Source organism: Sinocyclocheilus rhinocerous, unplaced genomic scaffold (genome assembly GCF_001515625.1).
Source record: "Sinocyclocheilus rhinocerous isolate Xijiao unplaced genomic scaffold, SAMN03320098_v1.1 scaffold605, whole genome shotgun sequence".
Lineage (NCBI taxonomy): Eukaryota > Metazoa > Chordata > Actinopteri > Cypriniformes > Cyprinidae > Sinocyclocheilus > Sinocyclocheilus rhinocerous.
In genome coordinates, this window is record NW_015661612.1 from 2,453,743 (window position 1) to 2,471,043 (window position 17,301).

Here is a 17,301-nt window from a genome sequence, read left to right on the forward strand (position 1 = left end):
TGGATGCGATTAATCGTGATTAATCGTTTGACAGCACTAATATAAATATATATATATATATATATATATATATATATACATACATACATACATACAGGTATGTATATATATATAAGTACTATATTTTTACTCTCCCCATCTGGTTAGCCATGGTAACTGAGCCAGCAACAAAATACTGCACAGAGCAGGTGCAGCCGTACCTGCCAGCAATCTTGGAGGAAGTGATGGGGCCCATCAGCCTGGGCTTCATAGAAGCCCGAGACTTGAGTGAGAGCATGATGGAGCAGCTCTGTCAGGACTTCCAGGACCCTGAGCAGAGGGAGGAACTCCGACAGGTGAGAGAAACTAACAAATTTACAATTAATCACCATAAAAAGTCCAAATGACTTGCACTATATTTTTCTGAAGCCAAATTATTTAGAAAAAATTAAAATATCATTAATGCTAACCTGTATAGTAAATGATGTGATACAATAGCTCTGCTTCTCTTTCTCTCTCACTGAAGGCTCTGTTTAAGATGAGCAAGGCTAATTTACAGAGCTGTTATGAGAAAGTGAATGGACTGGCAGATCACGTCCAAGAGCTCCAGCAACCCTTCAACTATTGCATTAAAGGTCTAGTGGACAGCACACAGATAGACCTAAAACAGGTACCCAAAACTGCAAAACCAAGTAGCCAACTCTTTTCTAACTTTCTGTGATTTATTCTGATCCAAAACATGTCTGTTGTGTGATTGTTTCAGCTGATGGAAAATATAGAGTACACTTTTGAGCTGCTCGTGCGAAAGGCTCTGGAGGATCCATCGGTCAGTCTTTCGATGGCTATGCAAAAGGCTTCAAACAGGGTTCTGAAGGTAAGCATATCATTTTCATTTATAAACACAGATGGTTGTGTTCTTGCTTAATTTAATTTGTCTTTGTCCTACAGCAATTTGACTATGACAGCAGCACAGTGAGGAAGAGGATCTTGCAGGAGGCTTTGATCAACATCACTCTACCCAGCATCAAGAAGCATCTGGCCCCATCCTTCAAAGAGGTACATTTGAGATCACTTACAGACATCAACTGTGTAAATACTATCACTGAAACCTTAAATATGTAAGCCATAAATGGTTTATATCTTTTAATAGTCTTTTCTCAAAATGTACTTTTAGGAGCTACCCACATTTGAGCAATACATATTTGCTGATTATTCAAACTTCATCAATGTGGAAAACGTGTATGAGGACATAATCCATCAGATACTGGAAAAAGACGTCAGCACGGGTATGTCAACTGATCACAGAAAGGCCTCTACACACTGCCTTTGCAAAAATGTCACTGATATTAGGGTCATTAGTAAGTATAAAGCACTAGATTAAAGTAATAAAACTAAATGTATGCATTTTTAGCACAAGTATGATGTTAGCACATTCACATACAGTGGCCGCAAAATATTTTAAACATAAACATGAATAAATATCTTTGTATTATAACAAAATTTCAAACGAAATTATATTTTTAAAGACATAACACGCATTCAAAAATTTGGGGTCAGTAAGTTTAAAAAAAAATTTTTTTTTTTTTATAAATTAATACTTTTATTCAGCAAGGTAGCATTAAATGGATCAAAACTGACAGTTAAGACTATTACACTTCAAATAAATGCTGTTCTTTTGAACTTTCTATTAATCAAAGAATCCTGAAAAACATGGATCAACAAAGTTTACAAAAAATATTAAGCAGCATTAACTGTTTCCAACAATAAAAAGAATGCTTCTAATGGCTGCTGAAAATTCAGCTTTGCCATCACAGGAATAAATTACATTTAAAATTATATTCAAACAGAAAACAGTTACATGTATTTTAAATGGTAATGGTATTTCAAAATTTTGATCAAATAAATGCAGCCTTGATAAGCATAAGACTTTTTAAAAATTATACAGACCTTAAACTTTTGAATGGTAGTGAACATCCACTAAAAATCCCCTTGAGCCCATTTGTTAAGACATTTCAAAAGTAGCTCAGAAGAGTGGCTTAGGTTTTCAAATATATTTTAGAGCCACCATATATATATACATATATATAAATGCTACTGAACAAGAAATTATTATTATATTTTATTAAAATTTTCTCAAATCTGATTTGTGCTTCTGATTGGCAGTGGTCAAGGAGGCAGCCAGCAAGAAGAAATTCAACCTGTTCACAGAGAGCAGGTACAATTTCAGTGTGTCCAGCTTATCCTTCACACCCCCAGGATCCGCACCCAGCAGCCCAGCACGCTTAAATACATCCCCAAGCCTGCGCACGCCCCTGCCGCCCTCCCCGCTGCTCGGCAACGGCCTGACAGCAGACAAATCCGTGACTGTTCACTTGTCAGAAAATAGTGCAATGGGTCAAGCTCTGACTATCATGGAAAAAATCGATGAAGGAGAAAGGACACTCTTAGAGGAGAGCAGTGATGACGTATTTTTCACTGCTGAAACATCAACCTCGGATACATCAGCTGAGACTAAACCAGAACTCACCACAGACGCCATGGAAGCTTCGGTCTGTTCCACCCCTTTAGTTAAGGAAACAGAAGCTGTAGAAAGTGCTGGTACTAGTGATTCACCAAAAGGAGTTGATGCAACTTCTTCAGACTTTGCTTATAAACCCACAGTAGTAATCAACCCAATCTGTATGAAAACCTCTGGTTCTGATGATGAGCCTGCTGAAACTGAGGATCACAGGAAAGAAACGATAAAGACGTCAAATGATCAAGCCCAAATTAATTCACCAACATGTGATGAAAGCACATATCCGATCCCAGTATGTTTATCTATTGAAGATGCAAAAGATGGAGATATCTACAAAGAGTTCACAGGCAAACATATCATGGATCTTTCAGAAAAAGCCTCAGAATCCCAGTCGTCACCAAACCTAGAGGATGAAACCAGGCCCCTGGACTGTGTGAAGGAGATCCGTGACCTTGTAGTGGAGGTTATTGAAATAGAGGATGTGGTTCAGCCTTCCAAAGAAAATGGAGAAAAAGTTCAAGTTCAAACGTTCGAGGAACAAGATGCTGTAGTTTAAGTTTCAATGACCATGTCGGGTCAGGATTCAAAACTTGTTCACCCCTCCATTTTCTGTGTGAGGAGACAAATTGTACATTTTGAAGTTGGCTTTATCATTGTGCAGAAGGTAATTATAGTTTACTGTAGATATATGTGTCTATATACAGCACCTTTCAAAAGTTTGGGATCAGTAAGATTTAAAAAAAAGAAATTAATACTTTTATTCAGTGAGGAAGTGTTATATTGATGAAAAGTGACACTAAGAAGAGTAATAATGTTACAAAAATAATGTATTTTTTGAAATTATTAATATTTTGAAAAAATTTGGTTCTTTTCGACTTTTTATTCATCAAAATATCTTTTAAAAAAGTATCACAATTTCCACTATAATAATATGCAGAACACATGTACAATTACATTTTAAAATATATTAAAATAGAAAACTATTATTTTAAAAAAAGGTAGTATATATATATATATTGTCTTGTATAAAAGTAATCTAAAGAGGATTATTTTAATAAAATGGATGTAATATAGTTAATCTTATTTCAATATTGTTTTAAGCTAATATATACAAATGAATTGCTATGTTAGCATTTGAATAATATATGAAATCTAAACTATAGCATAAATATTGAGTTTGGAAACGAGTGTCCTTTGTGAATCTTTATGAGGAATCCTTCAGGAAGAAACATGCCATTGTTACAATTTCGGCAAGGCAGTTTTCAACCTTCAGATGATACAATCACAACACAAAGAAAGTTTCAACAATAAGGATCTTGTACATTTCCCCAAAATGCCAAGCTGTGTCAAAGTCTGCCATAACGCAAGTCTGACAGGTTTGATTTCCATGGAATCTGACTCTGTGACATATCTACAGTGAGGTGCCTTTTGTTGTTATGAACAAACGTTGAGTGACAAGTACAAGTACATTTGCCGCATGTGCACTGCAGGGACATACTGCAGAACTACTGAGATCTGTGTTACATGGGAGACAATCACTACAGATTCTGCTCCAGGCATATGGCTCCCTATACAAGATCCACATAAACAATAAGACAATCAATACATCTTTAAATATGCATAACCGCCCTTTTAAGGAATGTTTGAATGATGGGAGTGAATGATTGAGAATGAATGAGATGCATGGCATTTCACTGCAATCATGTGAAAGTAAACAAGGCGAGCATTTGTGGAGTTTCTGCTGTGCTAAAACCCAACTAAATATGCAAAAGATTTCTATCAAAGTAACGTACACAAGGAAAGCTTTTGCACATCAATTTATGCATTTCATATTGCACCACATTAAACAAAAAAAAGGCATTTTATATAAAACAGTAAGACAATTCCCAGGCACCAATGAAATTGAGTTTCATAAATACGAAAACGCACATATTATTTCAAAACACTTGAGTAGGCTACATTACAAAATACATATGAAGTTGTCAGCAGTGCACCATATAAAGCCAAGATGTGTTGTAAAATTGGTACTATGGTATCAAAAGCAAAGAAACAGGCAACATTGTTTAGCACAATCAAGATATTAAGACTGTAAAGTGACATTATTGTTCCCATGGGCACTGTGTTGTGTTGTCATGAAATGTATTTGAACAAAATACATCATTTCATATGCGAGTCCACAGAGGGGCACCACTATCATTAAAATGATCCTTATATCAGTTGCTTTATGTAAACAACATATGCAAAACTGAAGGAAATCCTATAATATAAACACATGAGTAGCAGCTACAGCTACACAATATTTTGCTTCCAGAAACCTAAATCTGAACAACTGTCATGCATTAAACGGAGAGATTTGCTTTAATGTATAAATAGATGGTGTTTACCTACATCACTGAAACAGCATGCAACTAAATCCTACTTTTGTTATATTGCACAGAAAAGGCAATGTGGTGCCATTAGATTCTTCAGTGTTGACAAGCAATACACAGTAGGCTAAAGTATGTTAAAACTACATGATCTAGCTCAAAGTGAGGGCTGCAAATCATAGCTTCATTGAGAACATCAGCTTAAAACACATTCAGACTGAGATTCACATGGAATGGAATAAATATCCACATATTACTGATAATGATATGGATGATGAAGAAAATCAGTAGTGCTGCTTTCATTTGAAATGGAAAAAAGAGACCTAACTAGCATCTTCTGAGATCCATTTAATTGGTTTTCATAGCTTTTAGGTCTTTCCTGACACTCTCCTACCGTGATGTCGTGTAACCGTAATAAAACGGCTCATCAGGCCGAAAGCCGTAAGCCGTGGCAGGACGCACTGGAGTCACACCTGTCTGTCCGTACCCGTCTGTCAAAGAACTAGAGGAAGAGAGACACAGCCAGCTGTCAGCCAGTCACATCAGTCAATCACAATAACTAACATATATCAGGTCAATGTATTTTATTAGGAAATGACTTGTATATGGGTTAGGTTATAAGCATCACTAGATGGCGCTCTGATTCTGCAAAACAGAGCTACCTAAACTTAAAACAGAACTGCTCCAAACCTACATAGCGAAATACCAAATAAATAATAATCAATTATATTAATTTACTTTATATCATATTTATGTAATATTATATATTATTAACACCAGGAGAGTTCACAAATTAAAAATTAGATTTCAATAACAATAAAATTATATTACTTCCTTAAGGCAAATGACCAATGGGGTCATTTCATATTATATTATATTATTCACACCAGGAGTGTTCACAAATTAAAAATTCGATTCTAAAACCATGAGAATTATATTAATTCCTCAAGGCAAATGACCAACGGGACCATGTCACATCATCTGGAATGGACTAGTGTGATCTGCCTCTAAATAAACACCCACCCAACTTTGGCCTGTATTCTTAAAATATGGGTTGTTTGCTTTGCCCCTTCCAGCTCCCATAATGCCCTGTTGTTTTTAGACCAAATCACTTCCAGCGATCGGTTACACGCGCTACCCCCGTCACTCCCAGTACACCCACCCTCTCTGGGCAGCAAGCCTGTCTTTATCCTCTGAGGTACACCACTGCTGTCTGGGGAAATTTCAGACATTGTTAAAAAGCTTGAGGAGGAGAGGCTGGATGTGTTGGAAAGAGTTTGGGTGAAACCGAAGCTTATAACTAACTAAGTTCAAAAGGGTTGATGGGAAGGAAAAAGCAGTGTGTTGTCAATCAAATGATCCCTCCAAAGAGTCTCCAGGTAAGAGACAGGCCTTAAAAGTGTGTGTTTGTGTTACAATCATTCTTGCGGTGAATCATTAATCCCAAAGGGATGCTGTCATCCTTTCCAGGAAAGATGAAAAGATGACATTTTCTGCTGGTTTCCGCAAATAATGATGTTACTAGTGACTCCAACCAACCTTTTGGCACTTGACACACAAGGATCACAGACACAGTGCACTTGGTGATAATCTTAAGATCTGAGGGTGGACACAGGCTGAAAAAAGATCCCCATGTCTGGCCCCAGTGGCCCCTGAGAGTTAACACTGAAGTGAGATCCTGTAAAAAAACACCCGGAAACCTCTAAACAGGAAAGTGTCTGTGTTGCCGGTCTCTTTTCTTCCTCTGGTGTCCGGAGATGATAATTCTGTTAAATCTGCTCACCCTCATGTCTTTCCAAATTCAACTTTATTTCTTCCATGAAACACAAATAGAGAAAAGAAGCTTCTCTTTTCTATGAAATTACAATGAATAAAGACCCCCAAAAAAGCACCATAAAGTATTTTAAAAGCATATTTGCATATGACAGGTTTGAAATGACACAAGGGTGAAGGACAAAAATTATTAGAATTGTTATTTTTTTATGGTCATTTAAATGTCCCCTTGTTGAAAATAAATATTAATTTCTTTAAAAAAAACTTACTGACCCCAAACTTTGAACAGTAGTAAATCAAATCAAGTGTTATCTGCAAACAAATGATGCTAGTCCTTTTCTCAGAGCTGACTTTAATTATTTAGCCATTTGTTCTATTACTTTAAACCAACTGGTCTCTATTAGTGAATATATGAAGTCAGTTCCCCTCAAGTTCACACAGGTGTCCCAGCAGAGTAACCACAGGTGTAGTTCATCACATTAACTGTCTACTTGCATAACGTTTGCCAGCAGAAAGTACCTAAAGAAAGCTAAATAAATAAATTCCATTTGTTTTAACACTTTCTAATGCAATTTAATGCATTAATGCATTAAAGACTCTAATGCAAGTCTTTTAAACATTTTGTGACGCTTAAGTGTCCAAATACTTCTTGGGCGAATTTTACTTTTCCTGGTTGGCCCTGACAATGTTTTACTAAAAATAATGTTTTACGCTTTGCTGCTTTAAAATAACTGTATTTTAGTTTAAAATATTTTATTAATTACCTTGTAATGTGTTTTTCGTCTAATCATAACATTCGCAATAAGGAACTCATTTTTTCAAGCAAATGCAGCCAAGAATTTGTCTTCTTCATCTGGAATAACTAAGCGTTCTTTATGTGCTAAATGAAAGATTGCTCTGTGCTATTCTATAAATAAAAGTGATTCTATTAAAGGCTTTTAAAAGAGCTGTTCCCAGTGTGTCTGGCTCCTGACTTGGTGCAGGGGAACCTAAGCTGGATTTCATTATTGTGTTAACCTGGATCTCTAACACCACATGGACAAAATGAAAACCACACTTTCAGGCTGCCCAATTCCCTGTGCACTCTCAGTGTATTCTACAGGTATCGCTTACAAAGAGCTGTGAAAAAAAAACATGGCTTCCTCTGCCGCCCCCTCCCCCTTGTATTCACTTGCTCCTTATTTTTCAGCGCCTCTTCTCTGATTTCAAGACTCCATCCTTTCTCTCATAGACTGATGTATAATTTAGCGAGCTCTCCCTGGTGTTAAGTCAAGTCACCTTTATTTATATATATATATATATATAGCGCTTTATACAATACAGATTGTCAAAGCAGCTTTACAGTGTCAAACAAGAAAATAGTTTGTCAATAATGCAAGAGGACAATAACAAACAGTCAATTTTTCAGTTAGATCCGGTCTCTTTTCTTTCCGTTTTTTTTTTTTTTTTTTTAGACCAAATGCAACCTACGAGTGACCTAAGCCTAAAACCTATGAGTGTCTAATCATTTAAAGGGGTCACTGTATTATCATTAATGGCCCCATATCAAATAATCCCCTCTACGATTACGAGTTGAATATTTGGAACAAAGCTCAAATATTTTGCATAGTCCCATGACACAAAGTGGGCCACACCATAAATCATAGCATCAAGTCATCACATTAGTGCTTTGCTGAAACCCCTAAACAGTAGGTATATGGCAACTGAAGCAGATTTGGAAAAAGCTAAATAGAGGGAGCTGTGTTTACTCTCAAAGCTGAGGGTATTACTGTTGGAGGAGTGCTGCGGCCTGCTGGGAATGCCGGATGACTCTTTGACGCAGCACTTTTGAGCCTTTCCCTGCTAAAGCCAACAAAACTGGCAGACAAAGATGTGTGTGTGTGATACAGTAATAACAAAAGCCAGTTTGACAGATTCATCATATTTAAATGTACCTGCTGGGGAAACCATGTGGTCCTAACAGGTCTCCATTCTGGAAGTCTGTGAAGAACTCTGGACTAATGGCACCATCTACTGGGATTATTCCATCTGCAGGAATCACAGAGAAACCAATTATCAGTAGCACCTCTGTGCTAAGGCATGACAGAAAATACAGAGATACATCAAATTACTCATAATATTTTGCATTTATTATTAAAATTCTAATTAAAATTAGAATTGTTTTTTGTTTTGTTTTAGATATCTAAAATTAGAATTATAAATTAATTATTAAAAATAATTTAAAAGTAATGTTTGTTTATAATCTGGATTTTTAACCAAATTACAGATTACAGTATAGTTTATATTTTATTTATATATATTATAGATTTTTATCATTTTTAGTAGAACCAGCCAACCACAATAGTAGGGTGTTGATATTTAACTTAATTAAATAAAATGAATTAAAACCAAATTAATTATCAAAATGTAAACTGAAATCATGTATTTTACCCCAGTAAATATAATTTTTATTGAAAAATACACATTTCGAATCTCGAATCTAATAGAATCACAAAAGGAAACATTTAATTAATTATTAAATATATCAACACTTTCTGTTCATAAATAGGTTTGAAAACAAGCAGCATTAGGGCCTTTCGCACCGCAGGAACCTTTTCATAGTACCAGAACTAATTGTGGAACTACCCACTTTTTGGCGTGTTCGCTGTCATAATTACAGCAGAAATACCAGACGAAATATCTTATATATGGGGCCAATATGGGGAGGAGGGCTTGTGTTACTCTCCCAAATAAAATCATGTCTGATTGCTTAGAAAGATATATATATAAAAAAAAACCTAACCCAAAGTATGATGACACGTATCAAAACAAAAAAAAATTAAACACCCTATTCATAAGAACTTCTATTTAAATGCAGTTATATTTTTTAAAATCCCCGCCCAATATAACCTGAGCTGTAGAAGAGGTCTGGCCGTTCCAGGATGTCACCATTTTGGAGAAAAGGTTCTCCATCGTCTCCATACATGAAAGGCTCTGCCTCATCCATCTGTCGGTTCTCCACCATCTCCAGCCACTGAGAGTTATGCCAGCGAAACTTCTCACTCTGGATCTTCTTACCCCATTCCACATCATATTCCTACAGACACAGACAGAGAGAACAGCCAGAGTATTAGCACAGGACACAGAAAGGCTCTGCCTGTATTGTCATACCGAAGATGTGGGATGAATCAGATGTGCTGTGTCGCTTGGCAGACGGATAACATGGCAGCTGTTTATTTTAACTCTACAGGGACTGAGCGTAATAAAACCTCTTTGAGGTTGGTGGAAATAGCTAAGCAAACCGGCTCTCTGATTAATCATCCCCCACACAGGGTGGAAGGCCTGGGGCTCTGATGGCCACCTGAGGCCCAGGCCTCAAACAGGCCTCATTGTCACCGGTTTGGCCCCACCGGCATGCACAGTGACACTTTCTGCCAGGGCACAAATTCATCATTGTAAAGCATTAAAGGCACCACATGCTGTACTCCCGTGGCCAATCACAGTGATGAATGTGGTCTGATACCCCGGCTAATCAATCTTCAAGTAGCTGAGCTCATGACGTTACTGAACATTTAGATCCGGAGCAGGTTTGGGTGTTTTATAAATAAATCTGGGGAAAAAATCTTCAAGCGTATCCAGAAATAGCATGCAAAAATGAATTATGAATGACTTCTCCTGTCTGGGTTAAAAACCACTGCCACAAAGGCAAAAGGCTTGGGTATGACAAGATAAAAGTAGAAAAAAAAGGTTAAAAAAAGATCAACAATAGTCATCAGATTTCACATTTTCATATTTGTATAAAAGAAGAAGAAAAAGGGGAAGATGACCAACAACGTGTATGTGAATGTGTGGTATTCAGCGGATCTGCGCTCTGTCCACCATCCCCACGTGACACTAAGCAGGCATTTCCTCCTCTCTCTTTGATGTGGCTCCCTGCTTTAATGGCCCTTTCCGATCAGATGTATGGAACACTTCCCTTGGCCTCAAGACCAGCCCTAATTACATTAATCTGAGGCCTGGGACAGATCACATGTGACAGAGCTGCTTCAGAACAGCTTATACATTTAACCCGCTAGCAACGGTGTTCATCCAACAGTCTTTTATGTCAAATGACTCTGACTACAAACCAGTGGTGAGCGTGTGTGTGTGTGTGTGGGAAGGGGGGGTTAGTGTATCGACATAGAACTTATTTTTAAAGTGATAGTTTCATTTTTACATGTACTATAATAAAATGTATTTATTAGGCCTGAGGTTCTTCACGTCAGTGTATAAATATATAGATACGCAATAAGTATTCATATTCTTAAACAGTCTAGTGGCAGAATTTTTGTTAGGCGTGTTGGAGGTTTTGGGTTCTAATCCGCCCTTGCATAATTTTTTCCCCCTTATTAAAATCAAAGATGTTCATCAGTGATCGTATATCAAGAGCAGGGACACATTTGTGTGTATTTTATTTTGTGATTTAACTGGAATGAATACATAGTTTCCGCAATGTCATTAAGCGATAGATTGAAGCCCTCGTGTGTGAAGACGATTTTGCACGAGCCAAAATAGAACGTTCCGTCACTAATAACATCACAACGAACAGTCAGCATGATTTCAAAAACAACAGATTCCAGTGCCAGATCGCATCTTATTTAACAGAAACGAATGTCAGCTGAATATGTTTCATCTGCATTAGGTACGTCGAGGTGTTTCAAAAAAGTGATGGGGACAATATCGACCCTGGTGGAGGACATGTCCCACCCATCCCACCCGTAAATTACGCCTATGCTACAAACCATATGTACCATATTTATCGTTAACAATGAAGTGCTGGTTAAGACAACTGGATGGTCTCCCTCTTGACTCAAAACAAAAGAAAAGAGGAAGATGATGTGCCGAAAAAGTTTGGACCAGTTCTTCACAGTGTTATTGTTAACTAAGACTAAAACGATTAAAACCGATTTCCATTAATTGATATAAAGCTGAAATAAAATATAAATGTTAGATGAAAATCTTAAACGAAAATTATAATGTCGCCTTGGCAATTAACTGAAATAAAATGTTTTAGTTGAAGTTCTAAAATAATTAAAACTAAATAAATAGATAAGCTAAATAGAAGTATAAAAAATTATAAAATGACAAAAGCACATGACAGAATTACTAAAACTTAAACTAAAATTAAAATGAATTCTAAAAAAATGTAAAAATAAAGCCTTGTTCAGAATATTAAGCAAAAACACTGGCTCCTCAACATGAATTGAGTGTAAAAAGGGTTGCATACACATAATGGCTATAATAATTTGTTTGATCATTACCAGGCCCCTTTACCCACTGAAACAACTTGAAATTGGTGAAAGACAGCACACTACTTGAGGTACAGCTGATTCATACTCACAGCAATGATGTCCAATGTATTGTCACACACTTTGCGTATTTCTGCATTTTTGTCGTGCATCAGGTCAATGAGATATGCTGGAGCCTCTGACAAGATAACAGTCAAGGACAAAAACTCTAAGATAGAAACCGCTGTATGACCAAACAACAACATCATCATGCAACTGCAGGTTTTACAAGATGAAGGATACGCGTTTCTTTTATGATGACATCTCGGGTGGCCTGGTGAAACACCATTTGGTAAAAGACGTACACAATCTGACAGACAAACTCATCATCTTCTTGCTGGGCTGAGGATAGAAAGAAGAGAGAGATTACTATTTCTCTACTTCCAATAACATATGTCAACTTCAGAACATGAACTTTAAAAGCACTCTGAGCATCTGAATGTTTCCTACCGTTCAGCAGCTCTATTAGAGCAGGAATGATGCCCGATTTGGCCAACATTACGGCACAGGAATCATCCATGGAGACAGTGCCAATCATGATCACCACCTCCAGAATGAGGTCATCCTCTGCAGAGCCTACATAAGAAAAATAAGTGGAAGTCACATATCACAAGACCTTGCAACTAATATTCTCATGTATTTTCCATTGTGATGTAAAATAGTAAAGTGGATTGAGACAGACCTGGTTTGAGGTGGTCTTTGAGATAAGGCACCAGGTTGTACTCCTTCAGCACAAGTTCCCAGTCAAGATCAGGAATGGTAAGATTGGAAAGAGTTCCCAAGCACTCAATGACAAACTCTTCCTCTTCCTTTAGTCCGATCTGAGCCGCTAGGTCTCCAACATAGTCCTCAAACACATCACATGCTTATTAGTTTTCAATGGAGTAAACATCAATGAACATCTCTACAATACACTTCATTTGTATGGGTGAGTGTATTCTCGTTTTTGACTCTCACAATGAAAAGATTTTTAGAAGGTCCATCATGCTGAGATATATTTCGGATCATCTTCATCATCAGAGGATCTTTTAGCTTCAGTGCTCTCTTCATTAGCATCTTCAGGCCATTGCCTTGAAAAAAAACAAACATTAAATTAAGCCCTGAGTCTGCACTTCACTGTTTTTTGGTTGCACATTTGTATCTATTCTCACCTTCACACATGATCTGGGCATTCCTCTTGTTGGCAGCCAGGTTGATGCAGAAGGAAATGAGCTCAGCGTCAATCCTCTCCTCACCACAATCAAACAACATCTTCATTACCTGACAAACAAAACACCATGAATTAACAGAAACAATCAAAGCACTTGCCATAGAGTGTAGCTGTCAGCAGCCATTACTCCAGTCTTCAGTGTCACATGATCGATGATCCTTCAGAAATCATTCTAATATGCTGATTCTGTGCTAAAGAAATATTTCTTATTATGATCAATGTTGAAAACAGAATCAGAATGAGCTTTATCAGAATGAGCTTTATTGCCAGGTATGTTTACACATACAAGGAATTTGTTTTCGTGACAGAAGCTTCCACAGTGTAACAGAATGAACAAAAAACACAGATAATAAAAAATAGAACAAGTAAATAAGGAATAAAAATATATAAATTGACAGTTGTATGTGCAGGTATATTACAATAGACAGTTTTGCATGTACAGGTACTGTATATTATGTGCAAATTTGAGGTGTAGACTGAGTATGTGTGTTAGATAAATAAGTGTATGAGTGAATAAATAGTGTGTGTTCCACAGTTATTGTTAAGTGTTCATGGAGCACGCCACGGAGGCAGCCATCAGCGTCGGCGCCATCTTATCAAGTTTTGTGGAAGATGGGATAAATTTTGAGGATTCTTTGATGAAGTAGAAAAGAACAGCATTTATTTGAAATAGAAATATTTTGTAACATTATAAATGTATTTACTGTCACTTTACTGATCAATTTAATGCATCCTTTCTAAATAAAAGTATTAATTTCTTTAAAAAATTACTTACTAATTCAGTTTCAGTCCAGTTACCTCATACCCAAAAGCTTCAAGCTCAAGTGTTCCCTTCTTTCCTGAAAGATCCAACTCAAGAAAGTCAGCAAGCGACTTGAAGTCCTGACCCGCCTAGAACTTTAATCAAACCCGCCTTTGTCCTACAAAAAAGCTGACAGACCTGAAACATTTTTTCCAAACTCCCGTACCGAATTTGTAAGTTTCCCAGACGTCCAGGGGTTCCTGATTTTCTCAAGCGAATCCGAACTTTAGACACAAACCTTACATGTCACTCTCCATTAGCTTGGCTAACGTCACTACACACCGAGCGGAACAGAGGACCGGACTCTGCTACCTGAGGGGACGGTAGGGCTTCAGGAAGGGAGCGTGGGGGAGAAGGGGACTGTGCAGAGGTCCAGGCCTGGGCTGAAGTGGTCAAGGGTTGTCAACATCGCCCCCTGACGTTAACGATAAGCAGGAGGCCCGGAGAGAGAGTGAGGAGGCAGCGGTGAGTATGCAAAGCATACAGTCCCATTCTGAGTATCACATAGCAGCCACCCTGCAGCCTAAATCACTGTGGCTAGACTTACTGGCACCTGCCCTGCTTTCACATGCAACACCGAGTCGCCCCACCAAAACCTTGGTAACCCCCAGCCTGCAGTCACAGTGACAACAAGACTGCACAGGGTTGTCACACCTTTCGACTGATGAATTATCATGACTTTTCCTGTTATTTGTAAACAATTGATAGAGATTTTAAAAATATAATCTAAAGATTGCACTTACAAAGAGCCAATTCTAGCATATTATAGAGCTGAAAATAAGCTGATAGACCTTAGTTTAATGAAGAAATTTATTTTACTTTCTCAGGTTTTTCATGACCATTTGAACCTGTACTGTATTTTTCAATCAATATTTTGGTTTTACTCATTTTTTTATGAAAGTGTCCTTTAAATGTTTGCATTTTTTATCATGCCATATTAATTAATTTTAGCCCATTTTAAATTGTTAAAATAACATAGAATTATTAGTTTTGTAGTTTAATGTTTGATTTGACAAAAAAAAAAACACAAAAACTGTAAAATTCTCATTAACAATCGTTTTAATGAAAATCATTTTTATTACTGTCACGATGCATGTTTTTGGTCTTATCGAAAAAACTGTCAAACAAACATTTCCTTCGATAATTAAGCTTTTCTAATGTGAATCTGAAAAATAAGACTAATTACCCCTTGGCTAACTGCTTGTTGGTTCTTAAGTTCTTAAGACACAGTCTTAACACAGAGGCAAGGTTTATGCAGCTGGCCTCAGGTGGTGAAATTCTATGGTGAAAATCTCACAATAGACACATGTACAGTATTAAAGAAATCTGGAGAGGGCCAGTGAGTGAGTTATCTGAGACACAGTGTCTACACTGGATATGAGCAACGCTCATGACACAAGACACTGACTATAAACTGATGCCGTTCTAATTCTGACGTACTCCGCACGCTTGCGCTACTTCCGAAAACAATAGAAATGGACTTGGATTTCAATTTGATGTGTTAAACATAACCTCAAGCTGTTGCGGCATGGTGCAATGGGACAATGGTCGCACCCAGTTTAGACATGGTGTGAGAGAGGATATAGAGCTTTCCTGTCCCATGCTATAAGATCATGCTAATGCAGGCTGACCTCTCACCTGTGGAATGCAGTCCGTGTAGGCAAACATAGACTTGAAACGGTCGTCCATGCTGATGTGGTACAGAATGCACATGGCGATCTGTCTCTGCGCTTCGTCTCCTGAAACACAAACACACACAAGCCATGAATGGACAGACACACTCTCTGCATATTCAAGGTAGCCTGAACTACACCTTCTTCTTCAGTAGAAACACACGGCAGGATAAACAGGGCAACACCAGATTTTAAGCATTCAATTCTGATTCGAGTCACGAGTGTCCCAATATTTAGTGGATCAAGGCCCTTTGCTTGTGCCAGAATTCGTGTTCAGGATTCACATCATAGGGAACATGTGAGTGGAATGAGACACTTTTTTTGGCCATTACTGTTGACCTATGTTACCATTCAAAATTTTGGGGTCAGTAAGACTTTTTTGTTGGAAAGAAAGAAATTAATACTGTTGTTCAGAAAGGATTAATTAAATTGAACAAAAATTACATTAAATACTTATACAGATACAACATTTCTGTTCATCAAAAAATTAATCAAAGAATTCTGAAAAACTGTACCACCGTTTCCACAAAAATATTAAGCAGCACAATTGTTTTGAACAAAACAAGATAATAAAAAAAAAATTCTTGAGCATCAAATCAGCATATTAGAATGATTTATGAATGTTTTTACTTTATTTTTAATCAAATAACTGCAATCTTGATGAGCATTAGAGACAATCTTTTCAAAAAACAATCTTATCAACCTCAAAATTTTTAACAGTAGTGTTAATATAGAGAAAACAAATCTGCAAGAATTATTTTGTTAATCTTTGTATTTTTTTTTTTAATCTGGTATTTATTTCAGGCCTGAGTAATTCTGACCCTGAGAAAGCACAGTTACCCTTCACAAAGCAGACTGAAACCTGGACCTGGTAAGAACCTGAGCCCTGACTTAATCAGACAGACAGACCCAGACCCCGAGAGAGGGAAGAGGGGGCGGGGACGGGTCGGAGCCAGCCACGGACCCTTTAGGCAAGGTTATCTCTGCCTATTGGAGCCAGATGTGCTCCCAGAGACCCCTGAAAAGAGAAGGGCTTCTCCATTTAATTTTTTTTGGAAAAAAAGGAGGAAGCATAAATTTTACTGCCATTAATAACTTCAAGCCAAGCTGCTCTGCACCGCCTGCACCACGACTAGCCCACACATGTGCTTCTCATTAGTGAAAGACACACACAAGCATACAAACGAGCTCTAGCGCACACTCAGAGGTCAAGCGCGCAAACACACACACACACACACCCGGAGTTAACGCCTCGGCCTGCGCGTCGGGAGAGGAAAACGGGGAATCCTTTATGAGGATGGAGGAGAAGAGCCTGTAAAAATGTTCAAAACAGCCCTGGAGCCTGGGAGAAAAAAAGCCCATTAAAAATTAATTATCCTGTTCAGGGTGCGTTTAGTGGGAGAGCAGGAGAGCTAAACTTCAATTACACCCCAGTAAGATTTAAACCACCCAACCACCATAAAAGCCACGGCAGCAAGGCCTTCAGGAGACCACTACAACCTTAAACGCCCATGTCCTTCAGAGTTGATTGAAACATTGAGTACACACTAATGGTAAACAGTAAGGGATGGGTCAAGATGGTCGACTAGCCATTAACCGATTACTCAATTAGTGATGTTGACTTGTTTATTTCTCTCTCTCTCTATGTGTGTATATATATATATATATATATCT

The 17,301-nt window shown here is 37.5% G+C and overlaps 2 protein-coding genes across 2 annotated transcripts in view; one reads left to right on the forward strand and one right to left on the reverse strand.

The window, feature by feature from the left end:
• LOC107726425 (protein Niban-like) overlaps positions 1-3,249 on the forward strand; it is a 13,632-nt gene extending 10,383 nt beyond the window's left edge. The window contains exons 9-14 of the mRNA XM_016535983.1: positions 148-335; positions 506-649; positions 743-853; positions 928-1,035; positions 1,154-1,265; positions 2,143-3,249. Of these exons, the coding sequence (XP_016391469.1) occupies positions 148-335; positions 506-649; positions 743-853; positions 928-1,035; positions 1,154-1,265; positions 2,143-3,053 (1,574 nt within the window). The 3' untranslated portion in view covers positions 3,054-3,249. The remainder of the gene's footprint in view (positions 1-147; positions 336-505; positions 650-742; positions 854-927; positions 1,036-1,153; positions 1,266-2,142) is intronic.
• Positions 3,250-4,269: 1,020 nt separating this feature from the next.
• LOC107726482 (kinesin-associated protein 3-like) overlaps positions 4,270-17,301 on the reverse strand; it is a 23,637-nt gene continuing 10,605 nt past the window's right edge. Inside the window, exons 11-20 of the mRNA XM_016536079.1 lie at positions 15,593-15,693; positions 13,094-13,202; positions 12,900-13,012; positions 12,625-12,790; positions 12,393-12,518; positions 12,186-12,284; positions 11,996-12,081; positions 9,526-9,712; positions 8,571-8,664; positions 4,270-5,365 (exon numbers count right to left, since the gene is read on the reverse strand). Of these exons, the coding sequence (XP_016391565.1) occupies positions 5,254-5,365; positions 8,571-8,664; positions 9,526-9,712; positions 11,996-12,081; positions 12,186-12,284; positions 12,393-12,518; positions 12,625-12,790; positions 12,900-13,012; positions 13,094-13,202; positions 15,593-15,693 (1,193 nt within the window). The 3' untranslated portion in view covers positions 4,270-5,253. The remainder of the gene's footprint in view (positions 5,366-8,570; positions 8,665-9,525; positions 9,713-11,995; positions 12,082-12,185; positions 12,285-12,392; positions 12,519-12,624; positions 12,791-12,899; positions 13,013-13,093; positions 13,203-15,592; positions 15,694-17,301) is intronic.